Here is a 24,586-nt window from a genome sequence, read left to right on the forward strand (position 1 = left end):
TTTAGCAGAGTTTTGGAGATCTCGTCACCCATGTGTTGAAGGAATTTTTGGTGGTTATAATAAATAATGAGGTGTTAAGTTTTCCACAATGCAATGGAATTGTCTAGCCCCAAATACCAATACCCCTGGTGACAAACTCTGAAATTCTTCAAATTTCTTATTAAGTTTAAATCTAGGTATTTCATGAGTTTTGCTGTTGTTGTTATTATGAATAGGCTCATTATTCTACAGTATTGTAATCTACCTCATTACTAATTCTGTCAACTGAAAATAATGAAAATTTAACTCAGGGTTAAGTATTTTTGCCCACATTTCAACTTATTCAACCAACATTTATTGAGTACCAACTATGTGTTTGTTAGACAATGGCAATATAAAGATAACATAGATCCTTGCTGCAAAAAATTAAGTGCATGATGAAGAAACTTATGCATAAGTATACTATGACTGGTTTTACCTATACATAATATAGTTACGCAAGGAAAGTTTCACAGAAGAACTGAAATTTGAGCTAAGTCTTGAAGATGAGTGGAAAAAACAGAAAGGAGAACTGGCATTCTAAACATGTTTTCTGAAGAAATCATTTCCTCTTGCCCTTGATTAATTTTAATTAGTATGACTGTGTCTCCTACTAGATGATGCTATGTTACCACAGGTATGCCCTGCTTTTTGAAACTTCACTTTACGCCACTTCACTTTCATGAAAAACCTACATTCGGGACTGTTTTCGCTAACTGAAAGAAATCCAAGGAGGATTTTCATTTTTACGAGAAAAGGTGAAAAAGCAGAAATAACACACAGCGTTGTCTTGCAGCAAGCCATCAGAGGTCGTGCACACCCCATTAGCCAGAGTGGCCTCGCCAAGCTCCTTCCCCAGGAACTACACTCAGCATCTCAGCGTCAAGCTGCCATAACTTCGAACTGAGTCTGTAAGTATCTGTGCTTCATCTTAATTTATTTTGTGCATCCGTCATCAAGACGTGTCCTAAGGTATCAGAAAAGCCTAAGAGCGCTACTAAGGGTTTCATGTGTTGTTGCCATTAGATGTCATTAAGTTGGTGCTGGCTGACAGCGACCCTGTGTACAACAGAATGAAACACTGTCCAGTCCTGGGCCATCCTCACAATAACTGTTATGACTGAGCCTATTGTTGGAGTAGCTGTGTCAATCCATCTTGTTGTCGGTCTTCCTCTTTTCTGCTGACCCTGTACTTTACCAAGCATGATGTCCTTCTCCAGGGACTGGTCCCTCCTAATAACATGTCCAAAGTACATAAGACAAAGTCTCACCATCCGTGCTTCTAAGGAACATTCTGGCTATCCTTCCAAAACAGATTTGTTTGTTCTTCCGGCAGCCCACGATATAGTCAATATTCTTTGCCAACACCGTAATTCAAAGGCGTCAGTTCTTCTTTGGTCTTACTTATTCATTGTCCAACTTTTGTAGGCCTATGAGGCAACCGAAAACATCATGGCTTGGGTCAGGCACACCTTAATCCTTAAAGTGACATCTTTGCTTTTCAATACTTTAAAGAGGTCCATCAAGTCGATTCCAACTCATAGTGACCCTATAGGAAAGTGGAGAACTGCCCCATATGGTTTCCAAGGAACGCCTGGTGAATTCAAACTGCCGACCTTTGGGTTTCCATCTTTTATAACAGATCTGCCCGGTGCAATACTTAGTTTGATTTCTTGATTGCTGCTTCCACAGGCAATGATTGTCAATCCAAGTAAAATGAAATCCTTGACAACTTCAGTGTTTTCTCCATTTACCGCAACGTTATGTGGTCCTGTTGTGAGGGTTTATGTTTCCTTTACGTTGAGGGGAAACCCTGGTGGTGTAGTGGTTAAGTGCTACGGCTGCTAACCAAAAGGTCAGCAGTTCGAAACCACCAGGCACTCCTTGGAAACTCTATGGGGCAGTTCTACTCTGTCCTATAGGGTCGCTATGAGTCAGAATCAACTCAACGGCAGTGGGTTTTGGTTTTACATTGAGGAGCAATCCATACTGAAGGGTGTAGTTTTTGATAGTCATCTGTGTTTCAAGTTCTTTCCACTTTCAGGAAGCAACGTTGTGTCATCTGCAGATCACAAGGTGTTAATGAGTCTTCCTCCTATCCTGATGCCCTGTTCTTCTTTATATAGTCTACCTAGCTTCTCAAATTATTTGCTCAGCATACAGACAGAATAAGTATGGTGAAAGGATACAACTATGACACACACCTTTCCTGACTCTAAACCACGCGGTATCCTCTTGTTCTGTTCAAACAACTGCATCCTGGTCTATGTACAGGTTCCACACAAGCACAAGTAAGTGTTCTGGAATTTCCGTTCTTCACAGTGTTATCCATAATCTGTTATGATCCTCAGAGTCAAATGCTTTTGCATAGTCAATAAAACGCAGGTAAACATCTTTCTAGTATTCTCTGCTTTCAGCCAAGATCCATCTGACATCAGCAATGATATCCCTTGTTCCATGTCTTCTTCTGAATCTGGCTTGAATTTCTGGCAATTCCTTGTCAATGCACTGCTGCACCTGCTCTTGAATGATCTTCAGCAAAATTTTACTTGTGTGTGATATTAATGATATTGTTCAACAAATTTCCACATTCTGTTGAATCACCTCTCTGGAATGGACATGAATATGGATCTCTTCAAGTCGGTTGGCCAGGAAGCTGTCTTCCAAATTTCTTGGCATAGACAAGTGAGCGTTTCCAGAGCTGCATCTGTTTACTGAACATCTCAATTGGTATTCCATCAATTCCTGGAGCTCTGTTTTTTACTAATGCCTTCACTGCAGCTTGGACATCTCCACTCAGTATCATCAGTTCCTGATCATATGCTACTTCCTGAATTGGTTGAACATTGACTAATTCTTTTTGGTCCAGTGACTCTATGTATTCCTTCCAATTTCTTTTGATGCTTCTTGCACCTTTCAATATGTGTCTATGTGTTATTCAGCATGATTTGGTAGGTTATTTTTTGGTTCTGGGAATGCTCAAAAATTTTTCCCATATAAATTAATGCCAATTGTTTCTTCGCTTTATGCTCTGCTTTCAGATAACAGGAGAAACCTATAATGGCAACTGCAATTGTGTGCTGGTGTGATTAACAAGGCCTGTATTTCTTTTCACATTATGTACGTAAATGAGACTTAATATTTGTAGAGTTTCTCATTATTTGAAAATCAGTCTTAAGTTCACAATTTTTCCATCACTTTTTCAAATTCACCATATTTCTGACTGTTCTATGCCATAATAACACTGTGGTTTTCCACAATCCTTCCTTATTTGACATTTATTAACTCCAAAAACCAAAAATAAATTGGCACAGGTTGAAATATTTACAACACAAGCAATAAAAATGTAACATTTAAAGTTCATCATGATGCCAAAGTTTCATGTTGCATGCTGTCTGAGGTTATTAGAACTTCTCTAACAATATCCTATGACCAAGCTCTGAGTGACCTTATTAAAATATAAAGTCTTTAAAGAACACTGAAAGAAGCTCAGCATGTACCTGTAATGTATAGTTGACTGGGAGTTTTCTGAAATAGTACAGTCGGGTGATCTGAAGAGCACTACATGTACACAACTGTGGATCCGTCATAAGAATACAGGCTATACTGCTGGTAGGGTAAACTGGTCCAACCACTCTGGAGGACAAGCTTAGTCAAAGTTTTGAAAATGTACATACCCTTTGAATGAGCAAATTTATTTCTAGGAATTTATCCTAAAGAAAAAAAATTAGTTAATGTAGAGGGGTACATGATCGGAGCCTTTGTGGTACAGTATTTAAGTGCTGGCTGCTAATCGAAAAGTGGGCAGTTCAAACCCAGCAGCCACTCCTCAGGAGAAAAATGAGGCAGTCTGCTTCTGTAAAGATTTACAGCCTTGGAAACCCTACGGGGTTGTACAGGGTTCATTATGAGAGAATCAACTTGACAGCAATGGTTTTTGTTTGGTTTAGAGGGGTATATACTTAAGGATATTCGATGAAGCATGGTTTCATAATACTGAAAAGTTAATACTGGTCTAAATTTTTGCTCACGTATTTTCTAATTTTATTACAATTCATTTGTAAGGATTTCTTGCAGCTATGTGTAATATTGGTAACAAAGAAATGTTAAAATAAATGCAACAGAATATTATAAAGTCATTTGAAATTATGAAAATCTACATGTACTAACAGAAAAAGTCAAGACAATTAGGTAAGAAAAGCAGGCAATATTACATTATGCATAGCTGCATTATCTAACATTGTAGCAATAGTACATGCAGATATTTACATTTGATTAAACTTAATTAAATTTAATTTCAAATTATATTTAAATAAAATTTAAAATTCAGTTCCTTTGTTGCACTAGCCAAATTTCAAGTGCTTAACAGCCACACGTGGCTAGTGCTACCATATTGGACAGATCAGATACGGAACATTTCCATGATCACAGAAAGTTCCGCTGAACACAGCACAGGCGTTCTAGCCCATCTTTTTAAGAGAGACAATGAAAATAACGGAAGAATATATGCATAGCAAAATAACTGGAAAACATATATAACCAAAGTTAGTAACAGTTAAAAAAAAAAAAAACAGTTATCACTAGGTAATATCACTTTGGATTTTAAGTACTACTTTGCTCACATATTTTCTAATTTTATTACAATTCATTACTAAGGATTTCTTGCATATTAAAACCATGTTTTTAAACATGAAAACCTTCAAAAATAAAAGTGCCTTCACTGTACATAAATATTTCAGATTTTTTCCAAAAGGAGAAATTATGGAACAAAATATGAATTTAGAAATACTTATTTAAACTTACTGTTTTGCTGCTTTGGGACTATTCCACTTCTTTAACTTACTTCTTCACATTTCGTTTTTAAAAAGGATTTATTCAGACTCATACAAACAGTGTTGTGATTTTCCTCCCTACCCAAATGTGAAAATTAACTGAAGTCTCTGACCACGTGTACAGAAGTTATTATAGCTGTTAATTTTTTTATGCTTCCTTAAAATGAAACATTACCTATAAAAGTGAAAAATTATCAAATAGTCACAGTCATCAGCTAAAGCCTAGGTTTCCTCTCTAAAAAGTAAATCACAGTGTGTCTCTATACACCATTCTTTCTAGCTGTGCTTCCATAACAGCAACTGATTTTTATCACATACCTTTTACGGCATGCAACAGTTTACATGAAACCACAGGGCATCCATCCATTACTGCTATCAAGGACTTTTAAGCACACCTAAACTGTGATGATTACCTACTTCCTATCATTACTTTTTAAAAACTGAGAAATAGTTATTCAATTCTGGCTTTGTTGTGTGCATCTCTATGAACAAATCTAGAGGTAAGTAACAAACCAAGAAAATTCTGTGCCCCTCTAGCAACAAATGCATCTATAGAAATACAGGAGGAAAAAAGAAAAGACTCAGAAACTTATCAAGTCAGCATACACACTAGACAATGTCATCCCATACAAGAGAGCAATTCAAAATAGAAATCAGAGAGACACTACATGCAAGAGAAGAAATTCCCCTCCACTAGCACTGTAAAGCACATGAATTTATCTAAGCCAAGGAGCTGACTAATCAGGAAAAAAAAAAAAAAACAGTGAGACATAACAACTTAAAAAGTGGTCACTCACCTCCCTCAACATATTGTTCTCTTTTTCCTTCTGCTCCAAAAGGCTTTCTAGGTGGTGGACATGCATCTCTGCCTCTGCCAGTCGTCTTGTTCTCTCATGGTCTTCCTCAGTTGCCTTGGCAGAAAGTCCTTTGCTCTGCAACATCTCCAGAAGCTTCTTGATTGATTCATCCCGTGCATTTAGCGTTTGCTTCTGAGTCTCAATACGCAGCTCCATTTCCTCCAGAGTCTTTCGAAGAAGAAACAGCTCCTTAGCCTGGCGCTCATGCTCGGCATGCAGCCTCTGGAAGTTCTCCTCCGTCAGCTCTGCCACACAAGGCTCACCGGTCCTACTGCTACTATCTTGCTGAAACAGCTGGTTCAGGTCCCTCTGGATTCGCAACTCATCCTGGAGAGCCTGGATTGTCATCTGCATGTGCTAGAACCAAGACAAAAGGACAGCCCCAGGTCAGTGTTCCTTATACAAAGGAGCAAAAAAGGTGCAGATTCTTTGACCCTTTGGGAGGAGTCAGGAAGTCGTCTCAAGAGCTCTCAGAACTCTGCATTCAGCAAATCAGGATTCATGTTATTCCATTTTACATCCTTTAAAAAAATGGATGAGATAATCTGTTAAAAAAAAAAATTTTTTTTTTTAAATGTCAGTAATTCAATTTATGTTTATTCCCAACAGGGAGGAGGATAAATTAGATAAATCGACAGACCTTCACTTTGCATAAGGCTTGATAAAATAAAGGAAACTCTCCAAAATTAATACAATGTAATACATAGATACTGAAGTTGAGGGGAAAGGGAAGACAGGGAAAATCTACAGGAATGAGAGCACATTCATGAAAAAATTCCACCAAAAAGTACAAACATTATCAAAACACAAAATGGCTTTCATGTATTATAAACTTTAAATAATAAATACTAATACTTAATGAGTATTTATTCCAGGATATAAAATACTTATTCTATATGCCAGATTGTGCCAAACACTTTTTATATGTTCATTTAATCCTCACAAAGACACAGGTATTATTTTGATTTCATAAGTAAAGAAACTAAGGCTTAGAAAAAAAAAAATTTGACCAAGATCATACAATGATAATAGCACTACCAAACCAAACCAATCCTTCCAGCCCACTGAAAGTTACACTAACAAATAGCATAACTTGAAGTTTTAAGAGAGAAAGAGGATGTGTGAACTTGTTATACAAGGGAAGATAACAACTTGGGTGAATAATTAAATGAAGATGTTAAAACAAGTTAAGCTGTTTGAGGGGGTTTATTCTTAGCCCATATCAATGGGTTTTTTGGGTTATCCCTAATGAAGGTATATGAACCTTTAATCTGAATGGATACGCAAATTCTAGCACATTATACAAAGAATTCCAAATGGATGTTACATCAAGAATCTTATTTTTAAGAATGAAGAAGCAACAACAAAAAGATCACTCTCTGAATTCCAGAGCACTACAACATGATCAGAGGACATGAGTTTTGGTTCCAGCTCCCATATTGACTAGTTATGTCATCCTGGGTTTCAGATTCCTCATATTTAAAATGAGAGTACTAATACCTGCGTTATCTTTCCACAGTTAATATATCATGGAATTCTTTCTGATGCGTGTTTTAAAAACATACATTGTTTAAAAATGTTGACAGACTGCAAAATTGTATAATAAAATCTCAGGAAATGATTTGGCAAGTGTATGAAGATACTTGTTTATAACACTGACAACATCAGACTCAATCAGTTGTATATTAATAGATGATGGGTTAAGTAAATGAGTAACGTCCATACAATTTAATATTATTGATCAATTAAAAATAACAATGTACTCGAAAAGCTAAAAACAGAACTACCAGATGAACCTGCAATTGCACACCTAGGTATATACCCAAAAGACTTGAAAGCAGGGACTCAAACAGATACTGGCAGACCAATGTTCACTGCAGCACCATTCACAATAGCCAAAAGGTATACAAAACCTAAATGTCCATCAAGGAATGAATGGATAAACAAAATGTTATACATACATACAATGGAATACTACTCAGCCAGTAAGAGAAATGAAGTCTCAATACATGCTACAATATGGTTGGAGCTTGAAGACATTATGCTGAGTGAAATAAGTCAATCACAAAAAGACAAATACAATATGACCTCAAAGTTTCTTAGTGATTACCAGGAGCAGGCAGAAAGGGGTAAATGGGGGGGCGGGGAGCGTTATTACTTATTGAGTACTGAGTTTTGGTTTATGGTGATGGAAAAATCACATTGACTAGGGGTAGGGCTGTGAAGCCAATTAACATAATTTCTGTCAGTTAAGTAAAAAGCTGAACTGGCAAAAGTTGTGTGACAGATATACTTACAATGACAAAAAAAAAGAGAGAGAGAGAGAAGCTGCTGAGGCTGCTTATGTACAACCAAACACACCTCATGAGATTTGGTTCCTTGGTTCCAAGGTTCAGGGGCATGGTTTCATGGGATATCCCAGTTAACTGGCCTAATAACATGTTCAGTGCTTCTGTTCTACCTCCTAATTCACTGGATATTGCTTGGGTCTTAAAAGCTTGCAAGTGGCCATTCAAGGTACAACGACTGGTCTCTCTTCATCTGGAGCAACAGAGGAAGAAGGAAAATCAGGAATAGGAGGAGGAAATGGAATGTGTGTGATTAATTGCCTCCATGAACACCTGCCTCCTCTGCCATGAGACCGAAAGAACTGAATGGTGCCCAGCTACCATTACTGGACATTTCCACCAAAGATTCTGTAGAAGAATCCTGTTCAAAAGGGGTAAAATGCAAAACAGAATTTTAAATTCTCATGGACACCAAACTTTCTGGAGACATAAAGGCTAGATGAACCCCTAAAACTACTGTCCTGAGATAATCTTTAAACCTTAAATCTTCTTAAAGCCAAGCAAAAGTTTAGCTTAAATAGTAAAGAATGTCTGCCTTGAGCATGGTGCCCTTTTAAGATCTATCTATATGAGATCAAACTGACAATAGCAACTCGAAATATCAGATAGGAAACTTAGGGGGCAGTGAGTTTATGTTAACAGAGGAGGAATAACTCAGAAAAGAAGGGTAAGAATGGTTGCACAACTCAAAGAAGGTAATCAATGTCACTGAACTGTACATATAGAAATTGTGGGACTGGTGTATGTTCTGCTGTGTATATTCTCAACAAGAAAAATAAAATAAATAAATAACAATGTAGATGTATATTTATTGACCAAAAAATATGGTCATGATATACTGTTTATAAGTGTTAAAAAAAAAAAACAGATTATATAATACCAAGTACAGGATGATCCCATTTCTGATTTACAAAAAACTGTATATGTAAAGAAAAGTCTGAAAGAATATAAACAATTACCAATGACTATCTCTGGGTACAGTGGCTTCCCGGTTTTTCTTTATACATTTTTGTACCATCTAAATCTCCTCCGGTAACCATGTAATCCCTTTGTAATCAAAACTGACATTTTTACCTAAAAATAAGAGACCTTAATAGATGCCGCTTGGGTACAAAACACTGTGCTACTGTCTTTGTAAAAATGGGAGGAAATAAATATTTATTAGTATTGTAAATGAATAATAAAATATGTTTATATAAGAAATAAAAATATTTTGAAAAATTATAAATTATTAATAATTGGAAAAAAAAGAAAAAACTAGAATGGTTGAGAGACAAGTTATACGAAGAAGTTTTCACTATATTTTATTCCTCTTGAATTTTTTAATAACAGCTTTCCTGAGTTACATTGTGAAACTTGCAAAAGTCAGAACCTGTGTAAAGCAGAAACTTGTCAGAGAAGAAAATCTCAAATATTTTCCATTAACAGAGAGGGACAGAAAAGTGGTAAGACTGCACCCTGGCAAAGGCAGGAATACTTAACAGACCCAGAAAAACAAGGAACTCCTGTCAAGCTCTGGCTCTCACAGGTTTCACTATAATTCACGTACCATAAATTTCACCCGTTTAAAGGGTACAAGTCGAAGTTTTTATCATATTCACAAAGCTGTAACATCGGTCATCACTACATAATTCTAGAAGATTTTCATCACCCCAAAGATAAAAACCCATACCCATTAACACTCATTCCCTATTTCCTCCTTACCCCAAACGCCCTCATGAATTTTGAACCACATAAATGCACTAGCCATTCAAAAAACAAATTAAATTCATTTTTAAAAGATGCCTGCCAAAGAATTCCACTGTGTGGCTACTACAGCATTTACTATAGGGTTGCTATGAGTTGGAATCGACTCAACAGCACTGGGTTTGGTTTTTGGGTTTCATTGATAAATAGAGTCTCTGGATAGCGCAGTTAAGTGCTCAACTACTAACTGAAACATTAGTAGTTCGAACCCACCTAGAGGTGCCTAAGAAAAGGCCTGGCGATTTGCCGCCGAAAGGTCACAGTCTTGAAAACCCTATGGAGGGCAGTTCTACTCTGCAATATACGGGGTCTCCATGGGCTGGAACTGACTCCACTGCAACTGGTTTGGTTTTTTGGTTTTACTGAAAAATATTTAGATTTGTTTTCATTTTTCACTCTTATAATAGGCACTTTTATATTTACATCTTCACACACATATCCAAATTTTTCTTGGGGATAAATGCCCAAAGATGAAATTGCTGGTTCAGAAGGTATGCAGAGTCACAATTCTGAAACAAATTATAAATGATTTCTAAAATGGTCTGTAAGTTTTCATCAATGTCTGGGAGCAGCCATTTCCCCATACTGTTGATAACTTTGGATATTTTTATTCTTTTTTAATCTTTGGGGAAACCGTGGTGGCATAGCGGTTAAGTGCTACAGCTTCTAACCAAAAGGTCGGCAGTTTGAATCCACCAGGAGCTCCTTGTAAACTCTGTGGGGCAGTTCTACTCTGTCCTACAGGGTCACTATGAGTCAGAATCGACTCAGTGGCAACAGGTTTGGTTTCTGGGGTTTTTTTTTTTTTTTTTAAGTTTTTGCCAATCTGATGGGAAGGGGTCTCATTCTTGTTTTGTTTTGCATTTCTTTGATTATAAGAGAGGCTGTAATCTAGTTTCGCATTTACTGACTACTTTGTATTTCTTCGGTTACTCGTCTATTCTTGTTCTTGGCCCATTTTAATACTGGGATATTTAGCTTTTCTTCTTCATCCATTTTAAGAGTTCCTTATATTTGGAAAATAACTTTCTACCTGTTGTGTATATTATAAATATTTTTCCAAGTCTGTCGTTTTTCTGATAACATTATTTATAGTGACTTTTACAGTCAGGTTTTTTTTTTTTTTTTTTTTAAATGAAAAGATACAAACTTTTTCCTTCACAGTTTTTTGTTTTGGTAATATGCTTAAAAAGTACTGAACTTTCAATTCTGGTAGTTCAAACTATTGAAAAGCATTGCTTTTTCTCACCAAGAATAAACTTACAATATAATTATCAGGTATTTTAATTCATGATTTTTTAAATGTATTTAACTGTAAGCGTTGCCTTTTAAAAATTCTTAATAGTTGCTGGAGTTCAAGATCCTCGACAAAAAGATGAATCAAAAGGCTAATTCTCTGAAGCCTATAACTAATCCTGGATTCCTGTTTTACCTTTAAAGGTAAAAAAAAAAATCCAGACACTCTTGAGGGCTTTCATCCCAAGGAGAAATATCGGAAGTTAAATTCAACAAGGAAACTGACTTCCAGGTACAACTATTCCTCCATTTTTAAGAATATTCATCACCACCAACTCACTTAACTCAGGAGAAATAGGTGTTGACTACAGCTAACAATTGACACTTTAGTACATATGACTAAATCAAGTATGGCAATTACTATTTTGATGAAGAAGGAAAGCACAATTACTAATGTGTCTATTTCTTCAGTTCTACTGACATTCATTTTACTATGGTGTAGAACTAAAGCAAGGTTCTGCCAGTAGCCTAGAAGGCTACACAGCAACCTTCTCCATTGAAATATGAATCAACATTTCTTCTTTAGGCTTCATTCAAGCTAGCTTTACTTTATAAAAGAATGCACCCCAGCTTCCTTGGGTGATGAAAGCAGGCTAGAAGCCAGGCTACTCTTTCACTAACGTATTCATACATAAGATAAAATGAGCATATGCCCACATCTCATACACATTTACGATGATCAACCAAAAACAGACATGCTGAATTTAGTAGAAAGATCTCAGTTGTATGATATCAGGAAAATTTCTATTTGTGAATTCTGCTCATGATACACTCCAAACTGATCTCACACTTCTCACATCCCAAATTTTATACTGACACCCATTAGTTCACATCTTTTGATTTAGGAAATAATATTGGACTCATTATTCCCTGTCTTTGAGCATAGAGAATGTGACCCAGCTGGAGATGGATTCACAAGGACTCACAAGGACACATCAACTGAGCCCTGAGGTATAAAGACAATCGATGGAATAATCTTGGAAAATATCTTTTAGGGAAACTTTCACATAAGCCAGAACACAAAAGACTTTCCATTCTTATCTTTTTTCTATTAACATTTAGTGAACAGAAATTTGTTGGACCAATGAAGACCTTCCTGACTGTCCTTACTGAAACCTGTACCAGTGATGTTAAGAAAGACAATTCAAAATGTAGGATCACAGTTTCTAGCCAATTTGTGAAAAGGTGAAGCTTTCAATGGTTTTGCCCATTTGTAATGTTAATGTATACTGATGACTCTGTAACCTTCCTGGGACTCGGGCAGACATGGCTGTGGCAGCATGCTTGTTTTCCCACTGCTTACTCCGTAATATTTCCCTGGACTCAGGCAGACATACCTCTGGCAACATGCTTCGTCCGCTTCTGAACTTTTGTCCTTTTGAATATATGCCGAATAAAACTTTCTTTTTGCTTTACTAAACTTAGAGATGTTTTTTCCCCTACAACACTTTGTACTTAAACACTTAATCTGGAAAGGCTAGAAGAATAAAAAAGAATAGCTGCCTAAAATCTACTACAAGGGTTGTGCCATTATTACACCAATCTGTATCTCAATGAAATGGCAAGATATTATTTACAACAGCAATGAAAATTCTTAAATCTATAACACTCACTATGACTTTTATTAGAAAAAATAATACATTCATGCAACGACAACAGATCACAAAAAAAACCTACATTTATTTTAGATAAATATGAGAATTTCTTTGGAGCAAAATTTCCAACCAATAAACCATCCTTAATTTCTTGGAGCAAGAGAACACTGTGATCCAATTTTTCCTGATTTCTAAAATGACATTAGTATTTTGTCTAGAGCTATTTTTAGTTAGAGAAAAAGAGTATTATAGAAACATGAAAATGGCCATGAATACAAACAACATATCCACAGAGAATTCAATGCACCATTTATTAAGATGACAACAGTAAGAGAAAATCCCAGTACTGTACCCTATTATAAATGATAAATTATGACCATACATACATTAAGTAAGCTTAATTAATAATGTAAGATGCAAAAGAGCTTACACTAATTCTTACTGAAGTCACTCAAGTCAAGCTTTTGGGTTCTCACACTACCCAGTGTTCTGATCTGTGCTGCCATAGCACTGTATGTGTGTGCCTAGAATAGCACTTACCAGATTGATCTGTAATTTATCTGTTTGCTTCTGTTTTCAATAAACTTTCTAGGACTGGGACTTTCATCTTTCTATCCTGGGGCACATATAAAAATGAAAGATTGACATAAACCAATTTGGAGATACTATTTTGAAAGCAAATGGCATCTGGATAGTAGATTCAATCCAAGACCCTGGAAAGTCATCTCTCTCCCCTAAAAAATAATACAGTAAATTACTCTTATTTTGTAATAACTATTCACAAGGCAATACAAATAATTTTATCATAAAACCAAACTGGCCAAAACATAAGCCTTATGAAAATGTTAATTATATATTCTAGGTTTATGCGATGTTTGTCCTATAATGAAAATGAAGGGAATCATTTTTAGATAATTACCAGTCCACGAGAATCATAGTTTTATGATTTTATATAAAACTACAGCACAGAAAAAGTAGAGAATAGAGCTCTTGTCCAAAATAATGCGTACAAATTGGTAATGCAGATTTGTTACATACACACATTCACTCACCAGTACTTTTTTTTTTTTTTTTTAGGTAAGTAATTTAATGAGTGTGAACCTCAGAGACTCAGACAGAGAAGAGCCTCTGACATCATTTATTTCTCCTGTCTGTTCGTCCAGTGCTCTTCCAGTAGATAACAGAGATTTATTTCCTTTGCTGCAAAGTACACTACAAGCTCTCAAATTTTAAACCAAACCTAAGTTCTTAGATTGGGCCAAACACCAGCAAGAGACACACTCCAAAATGCAAGAAAGAACCACACCAGAACTCAAGATGGATGTATTAAACTGACATTCTCGCACTTCACTTTGATCTTACTGAGAAAGTTATTCTTTAAAAAGAAGAAAAAAAAAATGTCAGAGTCAAGAGAATGATCAAGCAATTACGGTACAATTCTAGCAACTACTATCTGTTACTCAATTCAGGAAAAATAACAGCATTCTATCTTTGCACTCTAGTGACAAAATATTCCTGAGAAACATCAAAATTTGGGCAATAGGATTATATCAGGAATAGACATAATCTATCCTAATGCTAATGCTAGCACAACATAGAATTGAAATTACAGATTAAAAAGCAATGATACCAAAACAATGAAGCTCTAGGATCATAAATACATTCTATATACTATGGGCTCATCAAGGCAATCGACAACTCAAGCAACAATAAACTGCTTGTAGTACAAGTTCTAGAAACCCCAAATAGCTTTTAATTACCCAAACCCTCATGTATTTCTTATTCTCCCCTTAGCCTTTTCTTATGCAGCCTCCTCTGCCCTTTCCCCACTTTCTCTCCTAGCTAATTCCCATTTGCCCTTTCATTGTCAGCTCAGGTATCACCTCCTCTAGAAAGCCTTTTCTGATTTCCCAATAGATGAATGAGATGAGCCCCCTCTATTTCCCCATAATGTCCTCAACATATTTGTATTGTGACACATTATAATTTTGATCTGTTTAGCATCCTCTTCAAACCATAAGCTTTTTGAGGCAAGTATTAATTCTTACTCCTCTTTGCATCCCCACTACACAGCACCACGTCTGGTACAGAGAAGGCCCTCATAAAAAAAAAAAGTTTGCCTAATTGATTAAATGAATGATTAACCAAAATCACAATGAAATTTCTTTTCCTCTTTATCAATAAGGGAGAAGGAATGAAAACGGAGCTACAACAAATCGCAAGTGCCATCACACTGCTACGTTGCTGCTGCTGTTGTTGATGTTAGCTGCCACTGAGTCAGCTCCCTACTCATGGAGACCCCATACAAAACAGAACACAATGCCTGGTCCTGTGCCATCCCCATGATCAGCTGTGGATCAGAACACTGTGATCCACAGGATTTTGATCATCAGGCCTTTTTCCCTAGTCCTTTTTAGAAGCTGCACTGAAACCTGTTCAGCATCATAGCAACACGCAAGCCACCAGTGACAGACAGTTAGTTGGCGGTTGTACATGAGGTATACTGGCCAGGAATTGAACTGGGTCTCCCATGTAAAAGGCAAGAATTCTACCAATGAACTACCAACAACTTGTACAGTGACCATATAATGGCCATCTTCTTAACGTAAGTGATAAGATTCAAGTCTCTAGGGCATCCTTCCTGGAAATTGGTTTAATTTAATCATCAGGTAGTCCTGTTAGTACACAGATAAATGAGAAAAGGGAAAAAAATGTAAAAAGGGAAGAAGAAATTAGTGGAGGAAGAAAAATATGGAAGGAGAAAAGGACAGTACCCCAAACCAGAAATTACAATAGTAAAATTATCATACTAAGCAATGTCAGGATTGGAGAGATTCATTCCATGAAAAACAATATCAAAATAACTAAGAAGAAAAAGGTTCCAAAGTAAAATCGACCAGCAGAAAGATCCCCTAACAGCCACTTGCTTAGTATCTGGCTTAAGAACGCTCAGCAGTAACAAGCAATGGCAGAAACTACAAAGTGTCAAAAAGATACTGCTTATTTCAGCAGCATTTTAAGTATCAACCTCACTTCTTGCTTCATTCCCTACAACTCAGAAGTTTCAAACACCTGTCTACAGAGGCAAATAAGGAACAAAAGATTCACAAATTTAGTCACTAAGATACTAGTGTAAACGAATCAACAACAGAAAAGATGAAGAAAGAAAGGAGACATAGGTGATTCCACCACTCAGCTATGAAAGCATTAACAGCTAATCTTGGCAAGGCTGTTACTGGAAATGGGCTTTGCTAAATGAACACACATCTGGAGGCAAGAACTTAGCCATCTGAAGGGAGCCCTGCTGACATTCAGCTGTAGCCCACACTGCAAAGCTGACAGGGGCCCACGTCTGTATCCAGCAGAGCTATGTCAACACTGAAGTCACTGTGTACTCAAAGCTTATCAGAAGCTATGGATTATCCTTCTTCTTCACCAGCATTTTCCTCCGGAGAGAGGGAGGAAGAAAAGAAGCATGATACCAAGGGAAAGGACAAAAAGACCGTGACCTCGCGGTGTTACAGAAAAGCACTCACGCACAGTGCAATAGTTTAAGGTGATTTCACATAAACCACCACCAAAAAAATTTTAAATTAAGATGAAGCCAAACAAAATCACTTATATAAAGAATATTCTCTGGGGGATAAGAGAATATTTCTATAGAAGAACAGCATAAAGCATATACAAAGAACATCAGTAAACCAGAATAAGGTAACCAAAATTATCCATATTTTTTTCAAGACTTACATTGTTAGTAATGTGTTTTTCTATAAAAATCAAATCTAGCTATTAAGCAAATCAAAATGAAACTGACAGACTACAACCGATAATCCACTGCAGGAGACCAACTCTGGTATTTTTAAATAATTTTTGCCTTCTCCATTGGTTTGCTAACATTGCCCTCCCCATCAAGGTATTCTCATAAGCACGTTATGCTGATTTTTTTACAGCTTTATAATCTACAATATATTAAGGAAAAAAAGCACATACCGAACTGACATATACAGTTGATAAGTATCATATGACTACACATATATGTATATATATACACAGACACATACGTACAGGAAAAAGACTAAGAAAAAAACTAAGTATATTTAAGGGAGAATATTAACAATGGTTATCTCTGTACAGTTAGTATTTATAATTTATTCTTTGTGTTCTTCTGCAGCTTTTACCATGGGTATTTATTACTTTAATGATTTTTTAAAATAAAAAATTGATGTCAGAAAAGGAAAGAAAAAAGAAGGGTCAGATGCCCAGCTTGGAATCTTTGTATCTATAGAACCACTAACCATGTAGTAATAACTTTTGGTGGAAATGTTGCTATTTCACAAAGAAAGCCAAATGACTGTGCATTCAATTCCATCAATAAGGAATAAGGTCAGAGTATTTTCAAAGAAACCTTTGAATTATGAAACTGCTTTAGCAGAGCCCTAGCTTCATTCTCTGAGGCATGTGAAATTTTTTAAATCAAAAAATTCTATCCAAAGAACAACGATGAATCCATGAAACATTTCATAACACGGAGGAATATGGAAGGCATTATGCTGAGTGAAATTAGTTGCAAAAGGACAAATATTGTATGAGACCACTATTATAAGAATTCGAAAAATAGTTTAAACAGAGAAGAAAATATTCTTTCATGGTTACGAGAGTGGGAAGGGAGAGAGGGAGGGAGAGGGGTTTTCACTAATTAGACAGTAGATAAGAACTATTTTAGATAAAGGGAAAGACAACACACAATACAAGAGAGGTCAGCACAACTGGACTAAACCAAAAGCAAAGCAGTTTCCTGAATAAACTGAACACTTCGAAGGCCACCGTAGCAGGGGTGGGGATTTGGGGACCATGGTTTCAAGAGACATCTAAGTCAACTGGCATAATAAAATCTATTAAGAAAACATTCTGCATCCCACTTTGGAGAGTGGCGTCTGGGGTCTTAAATGCTAGCAAGAGGCCATGTAAGATGCATCATTTGGTCTCAACCCACCTAGAGCAAAGGAGAATGAAGAACACCAAAGACACAGGTAATTATGAGTCCAAGAGACAGAAAGGGCCACATAACCCAGAGACTACACTAGCCTGAGACCAGAAGAACTAGATGGTGCCCAGATACAACCAATGACTTCCCTGACAGGGAACACAACAGAGAACCCCTGAGGGAGCAGGAGAGCAGTGGGATGCAGACCTCAAATTCTCGTAAAAAGACCAGACTTAATGGTCTGACTGAGACTAGAAGGATCCCAGAAGTCAGGGTCCCCAGATCTTCTGTTACCCCAAGACAGGAACCATTCCCAAAGCCCACTCTTCAAACAGGGATTGGAATGGACTATGGGATAGAAAATAATACTGGTGAAGAGTGAGCTTCTTGGATCAAATAGACACATGAGACTATGTGGGCATCTCCTGTCTAGAGGTCAGAGGGGGTCATAAGCTGGCTGAATGGACACGAAAAGAAACAGTGGAGGAAAAGGAGTGTGCTGTCTCATTAGGGGGAGAGTAACCAGGAGCATATAGCAAGGTGTATATAAATTTTTGTATGAGAAACTGACCTGATTTGTAAACTTTCACTTAAAGCACAATAAAAATTAAAAAATTCTATCCATGGAATTTTAAACCTATTTCTCCATATAAGGCCTTATGTTTCTCCATTAAACAAAGACGTCCTCCCCAAAAAAGCCCTTTGTTTTTTAATTTATAACTTACCGCCATTTTGAAGACATCACAAGATTATCGAAGAAGGTATATGTAAAGAGACCAACTTCATATTCTACATATACAGAGGATATGTAAGATGTATACCATCTTGCACATTTCTTTTAAAATTCTCACTACCAAATGTTTCCCACAAGAAACCTGCCATCTTTAGCTCCCATGGTATGAAATAAAAACGAACAGGCTACAAAAAGGCTAAGGCTCCAATGAGAAGTTATAACGAAGATCAAACTTGCCAACTGGGGAAAAAAAAAATTAATCTGCTAATTGGATTATTTTATACTGAAGAATCAAACTGATAAGCAATGAGGTATACAGTGGGAAAATTAATAAACTTACCATGCTAATATATTTTAAGGTTTCGGACCTTTAAAAAACAAAATTATAACTAAAATCAGAGCTTCAAGGGCATATAAATGAAATTGAATTATATTTCCTTTGGAGGGGAGGGAAGGCTTTAACATCATTCTACTTCATTAGAGGAATAAAAATGATTCCACGATCTCCATCTATGCTCTTTCCAACCTTGCCTATTCCTTTTTCCACTATAATCTCTCTCTGAAAGAGGAATGAGAGAATAAACAGAAAATATTGGAAAGAATTCTAATTCATCTCCTCTCACCCTACATCCTAAAATGGTATCTTTGCCTGAGAATCCTCACAAAAGGCAGCTACTTTAGTCTTAGTACCAAAGTTTTACTCTTAGAACCAAAGTTTTACTATTAGTACCAAAGTTTTACTCTCAAAGATCCCTGTAAAACTATTTTAGAGATAAGGAACCTAAATATTTAAAAGCCACAATAATCAACACTCTTCCTGAATATATGTATTAAACAAATGTGTGGTAATAACAGATTCCACTCTACAGACTAGTGCCAAAAAAACATGAAACTGTAAACTACCCAAGGACAGTATTTTATCCAAGAAAAAAAAATAACTCGACAGCCTGATCCTGAGAGGCCCTTGGCCACCCTGGGAGTTCTTGCATCAAGAACACAGAAGAGCCTATTTCAGACAGGCTTGCCTGTAAAGATAGGGAGGCAGTGCTGCTGAAAATCAACATCATCAAACAGTGAAGAATAGAGAAAAAAACTGAAGTGTGAATAATCATTCAACGATTGAAGAAATACTTTTAGTACCTACTATGTACTGGGATTGCTATGAGTCAGAAATGACTCGATCGAAGGTCAGTGAAGCAGGGCCAGGGGTTTGGGGACCATGGTTTTAGGGGACATCTAAGTCAATTTGCATATTAAAATGTATTAAGAAAACATTCTGCATCCCACTTTCAAGAGTGGCCTCTGGAGTCTTAAATGCTAGCAAGCAGCCATCTAACATGCATCAATGAGTCTCAACCCACCTGGATCAAAGGAGAATGAAGAACACCAAGAACACAAGATAATAACGAGCCCAAGAGACAGAAAGGGCTACATGAACCAAAGACTACGTCATCCTGAGACCAGAAGAACGAGATGGTGCCCAGCCACAACCAATGACTGCCCTGACAGGGAACACAATAGAGAACCCCTGAGGGACCCGGAGAACAGTGGGATGCAGACCCCAAATTCTCATAAAAAGACCAGACTTAATGGTCTGAGACTGGAAGGACCCCGGTGATCATGGCCCCCAAACCTTCTGTTGGCCCACTACAGGAACCATCCCCGAAGCCAGCTCATCAGACATGGATTGGACTGGACAGTGGTTTGGAGAGGGATGCTGGTGAGGCGTGATCTACTTGTTTCGGGTGGACACTTGAGACAACGTTGGCATCTCCTGCCTGGAGGGGAGATGCGAGGGTAGAGGGGCTTAGAAGCTGGCAAAATGGTCATGGAAGGAGGGAGCAGGCTGTCTCATGGGGCGGAAGTAATTGGGAGTATGTAGCAAGCTGCATATGGGTTCCTGTGTGAGACACTGACTTGATTTGTAAACTTTCACTTAAAGCACAAAAAAAATTAAAAAAAAAGAAATGACCCTACAGTAACAGTTTTTGTTTTTGTTTTTTTAATTTCCCAGGATAAGAGTCATTAGTCAAATACTAATAACATACATATATATACACATAGACACACACATACATATATACATACACACACTTATATATTAACTACAAACAGCAACAAAAGTTATAAGTTCAAGGTACTAAGAGAATACATAACAAGAGGACCTGACTCTCCCAGGAAAAGTTTACCAGTGAAAGTGATTTTTGGGGCTGAATGAAATTTGAAGAGTAAGTTAACTTCTGTTAGCTAAAGACACGATGCTTATTTTATAAAGAGAGGGCAGCACATGTGAAGTCCCTGAAGGGGGGGAGGCGTGGCACATTTGAGGAATTACAGACTGAGGCACAGAGGATTTAGGCAGTGTGACAAAAGTTTTAATGGGTTTTCAAGGCAGTAGGAAGCCATTTAAGAGTTCTGAGCTGAGGACTATCATCACCGGCATTTATCAAGTGCTTACCATGCATCGGGCACATAGTACCTCATTTAATTCTTACAACAATCACATGAGGTAAGAATTATTATCATAGCCATTTTACGGATGAGGAAACTAAGGTTTGAGGAGACTTGGTAACTTTCTCAAGGTCACATAACTAGTGAGTGCTACAGCCAGGATTCAAATCACCACATTTACATTTTTTAAAAGCTGAAACTGGCTGTAAAGTGACTGCACATTAGGGGGAAGGAGCAAACCTGGAGACAATTAGGAGACGGTTGCAGTAATCTAAGCTAACAATGATGATGATCCAAACTATGGCAGTGACAGTGAGGATGGAAAAATGGATGGCTAAGAGAAAAAAAAATCACCGTGATTTGATTGATGGGGGGGAAATGAGGGAGTCAAGGAAAATTCTGAAGTTTTCTGACAACCTGGACAGGTGGCAGTACCATAAACAAAAATGGGAAACAATTTTAAAGGACCAAATTTGAGGAGAGATCATGAATCGAAATTAAAGTTGCCTCTGAGATACTGAGAAAAGGTTTCAAGTGAGCAACTGCATATGTGGGTCTGGAACTTGGAGAAATGATGTTGGCTAAAAATATAAATGTGGGCGGCTTTGGTACACAGATGTGAACTGAAGCCACAACAGTGAATGAACTTCCCTAGGAAAAGAAAATGAGTAAGAGGAGATAGAGTCACGGGACTGATTTTACATTCAATGAAGGCCGAGTATGAAAGGCTGGCAAAGGAGGCAGAGGAAAGTCGGGGAAGTGAGAGAATCAGGAAAGGACAGTGTCACAGAAACTAAACGAAGTAAAAGGGCTGTCTCTTTAGGTTACGGGAAGACCAAGGAAGATTTCGCTCTACCACTACTGACTAGTCTCGCTGGGTTCACAACAGAGGGTCCTGGACAGTGTGGGAGAAAACTGTAGAACCAAAATTCAAATTCATAAAAAAGATCACACTTACTGGTCTGAGAGAGACTGGTAGAACCTCTGAAACTATGGTCCTTAGATACCCTTCAAACCTGGAACTGAACCCACTCCCGGAGATCACCTTTTAGCCAAACAATATACAGGCCTATAAAGTGACAATAATGCCCGTGAGGAATGTGCTCCTCAGAACAACCAACCATAAGAATTAAAAGGGCAGCAATTGCCCAAAAACGAAGTTCAGAAGGCAGAAAGGGGCAGAAACAAAATATATATAAATCATTGAATGGGAAACTAATTTGCTCTGTAAACTTTCATCCAAACCACAATAAAATGTTCAAAATAAAGACTTATAAAGAATTAGCTCTAGGTACAATTCCTGCTTCCACCACTTTCTTCCAGATGACTTCAGTGAAGTTACTTAACCACTCTAAGCCTTAATTTATTCATCTATAATATGAACATTATAAAACTTACCCTACAGTTATTATAATAATTAGCAATAACATATAGAGACAGTACTTATCATATTGTAAATTATCAATAAATGGTAGTTACTACTGTTGTTAGCTAGCTATAAAACTAAAAGGTTAGGGTAGTGGCTTTTCACGGCTCTATGAGGCCCTGGGGGTTCTGGAAAGCATCCTCAGGGCATGCCTGCTACCGGCAATACGGGGGGCTCTGAACTCCCCATTCCTGTCTCGATCAGAACAGCACTGCCTTCTTTTTTATTTTACTTTTTTTAAAATAAGTTTTGTTTACATAGCACAATAATATTTGTTTGAAAAAAGGGGGTCTGCAGCTTTAAAAATTTTCAAAAACCATGTGACTGGATCATCTCAATCGTCCCTCCAGTTCATCTTGAATACAGTTGATAATTCTTGTTCACCCAAGTAAAATATGAGAGGAACAAAACAACCCATTTGATAGCACAGGGCCCAATATGAGCCTTACAATTTATGTCTCCTAAATGAAAATTACTTAACTATAATAATGGTCATGAATCAGTTATCTCTGTTTATCAAAAAGAAGAGGAAATTAGAAGCCAGAGACAAAAGACATGGCCCATATCCTCAATAAATGTTTAAAACACACAGACATAAACACACACACACACACACACACACGCACACAATGGAATTGTTGTATGATCTGCCACAGCACGGAAAACTGAAAGTAACCCATCATTACCGCAAATCTGTTCCAAAAATGTAGGTCCTTATCAACATTTTATTTTACTTGCTAGTACAGCACAAATAAACCAGTTAATCTTCACAAATCCTCTCCCTTCACACCAAATCTTCCAACTCCAACTCTCACGTTCCTCATTATTTGCTGAGTTGTCAAAATAAAGACAACTATTGATTCAACATAAGCTCCTATTTTAACCGCTCAAAATCTCCTTCATACAACTATGCCATATGAATCCCAAGAGTAATTCAAATGCACGCAATTTTAAAACACATAAAAAGAAGATACAATTAAATCCTTTCTAAAATTCTGCCTGTTATTTGATCTGCCACTGTAAATACTGCTAACAAACGCTATCATTTAAGAGGACTGACGGAACACTATTTAAGAATGTAAATTCCAAAGTTATTGTTGAAAAGAATATTACAAAGTACATATTTGACTATAACCTAAATGAAAAAGCCACCAACATTTGGGGCAAAAAATATGCATGGCTTTGCAAAACCTTCTCCTCATTTTTAAAACGAGATACTACAACATTTGTGCCATAGTGTTTCATGCTAAGTGTCCCTGAAAATTTTCAGCTGTACCAGACCACATTTTACAGTATCTGGGATAATTACCACAAAAAGAATGAGACACAATGATAACATGAAAAGTAATTAGTTAATTATAAAGAACCAATAGCAAGGAAAAAAGGAAATTAAGAGAAAGTCTCTAAAGGTACTAATTTCAATAAGAAAAAGCTTGCAACTTTTTTTTTTTTGATGCTCTATTTAGTTTTCCTTCACACAAGCATATCAAAAAGAAAACTACAAGTAATCAGAGCAAACTTAGCCAACTTTATTTTTCATGAAAGAGAAATCCTATGTAATTTTAGTACAATTCAGCTTTTTACTGTTTACATAGTTGTGATCTTAAGCAAACGAACAAGAATCATAAATTATAAAGTTACAGAACTCCAGCAGTAGTAATGACACTGACCCTGACTCAATCAGCCCTTTTATTCTCAAAGACCGCATAATAAGAAATATCATTAAATACCAAACTGCAGGGATAATAATAGCTCAGTTATCTTCCTTTAAGCATTTAAATAAAAGAAATTTATTTGGGTTAGGCACAAAGCCAGCAGTTACAATGAACTAGGGAGGAGCTGACGGATTCAAACCACCAACCTTTCAGTTAGACAAGCACTTAACCATTGCACCACCAGAGCTGCTTTTTACAATATATAAGTACTTAATAAGGAAAACAGAAGTGTCACAAACTGAAAGGAAAGGGGGTGATCGTCCATAACACAGTGTTGAGAAAGTTATTCAGTTATTGGGAAAACAAAAATAAACGCCGTATTTTTACGCAAATAACGCGCACCTTCTACGTTTGTTTAAACACACACCACGCTAATTTGTTTACAGCAACACGTTTACAGCATGTTTACAACATGTTTACAGCATGGCAGCACTTATGAAAATACCTCGAGGGAGGAGTGCAAAGTTTGCAAGCAAATGTAGAAGGTGCACACTATTTTCATAAAAATAAAGTATGTTCTCACACAAAAATAAAAAACAAATTTCCAGGAACATTAATGAGGTAAATATAAAATCCAAATCAATT

The 24,586-nt window shown here is 36.8% G+C and overlaps 1 protein-coding gene across 12 annotated transcripts in view; it reads right to left on the bottom strand.

The window, feature by feature from the left end:
- The window catches only part of ERC1 (ELKS/RAB6-interacting/CAST family member 1), a 530,770-nt gene that overhangs the window by 427,917 nt on the left and 78,267 nt on the right, over positions 1 to 24,586 (bottom strand). For all 12 annotated transcript variants that reach the window (XM_049885108.1, XM_049885107.1, XM_049885109.1 and 9 more), the window contains one exon: positions 5,648 to 6,064. In XM_049885108.1, the coding sequence (XP_049741065.1) occupies positions 5,648 to 6,064 (417 nt within the window). The remainder of the gene's footprint in view (positions 1 to 5,647; positions 6,065 to 24,586) is intronic.

This window comes from Elephas maximus, chromosome 4 (assembly GCF_024166365.1).
Source record: "Elephas maximus indicus isolate mEleMax1 chromosome 4, mEleMax1 primary haplotype, whole genome shotgun sequence".
Taxonomy (NCBI): Eukaryota; Metazoa; Chordata; class Mammalia; order Proboscidea; family Elephantidae; genus Elephas; species Elephas maximus.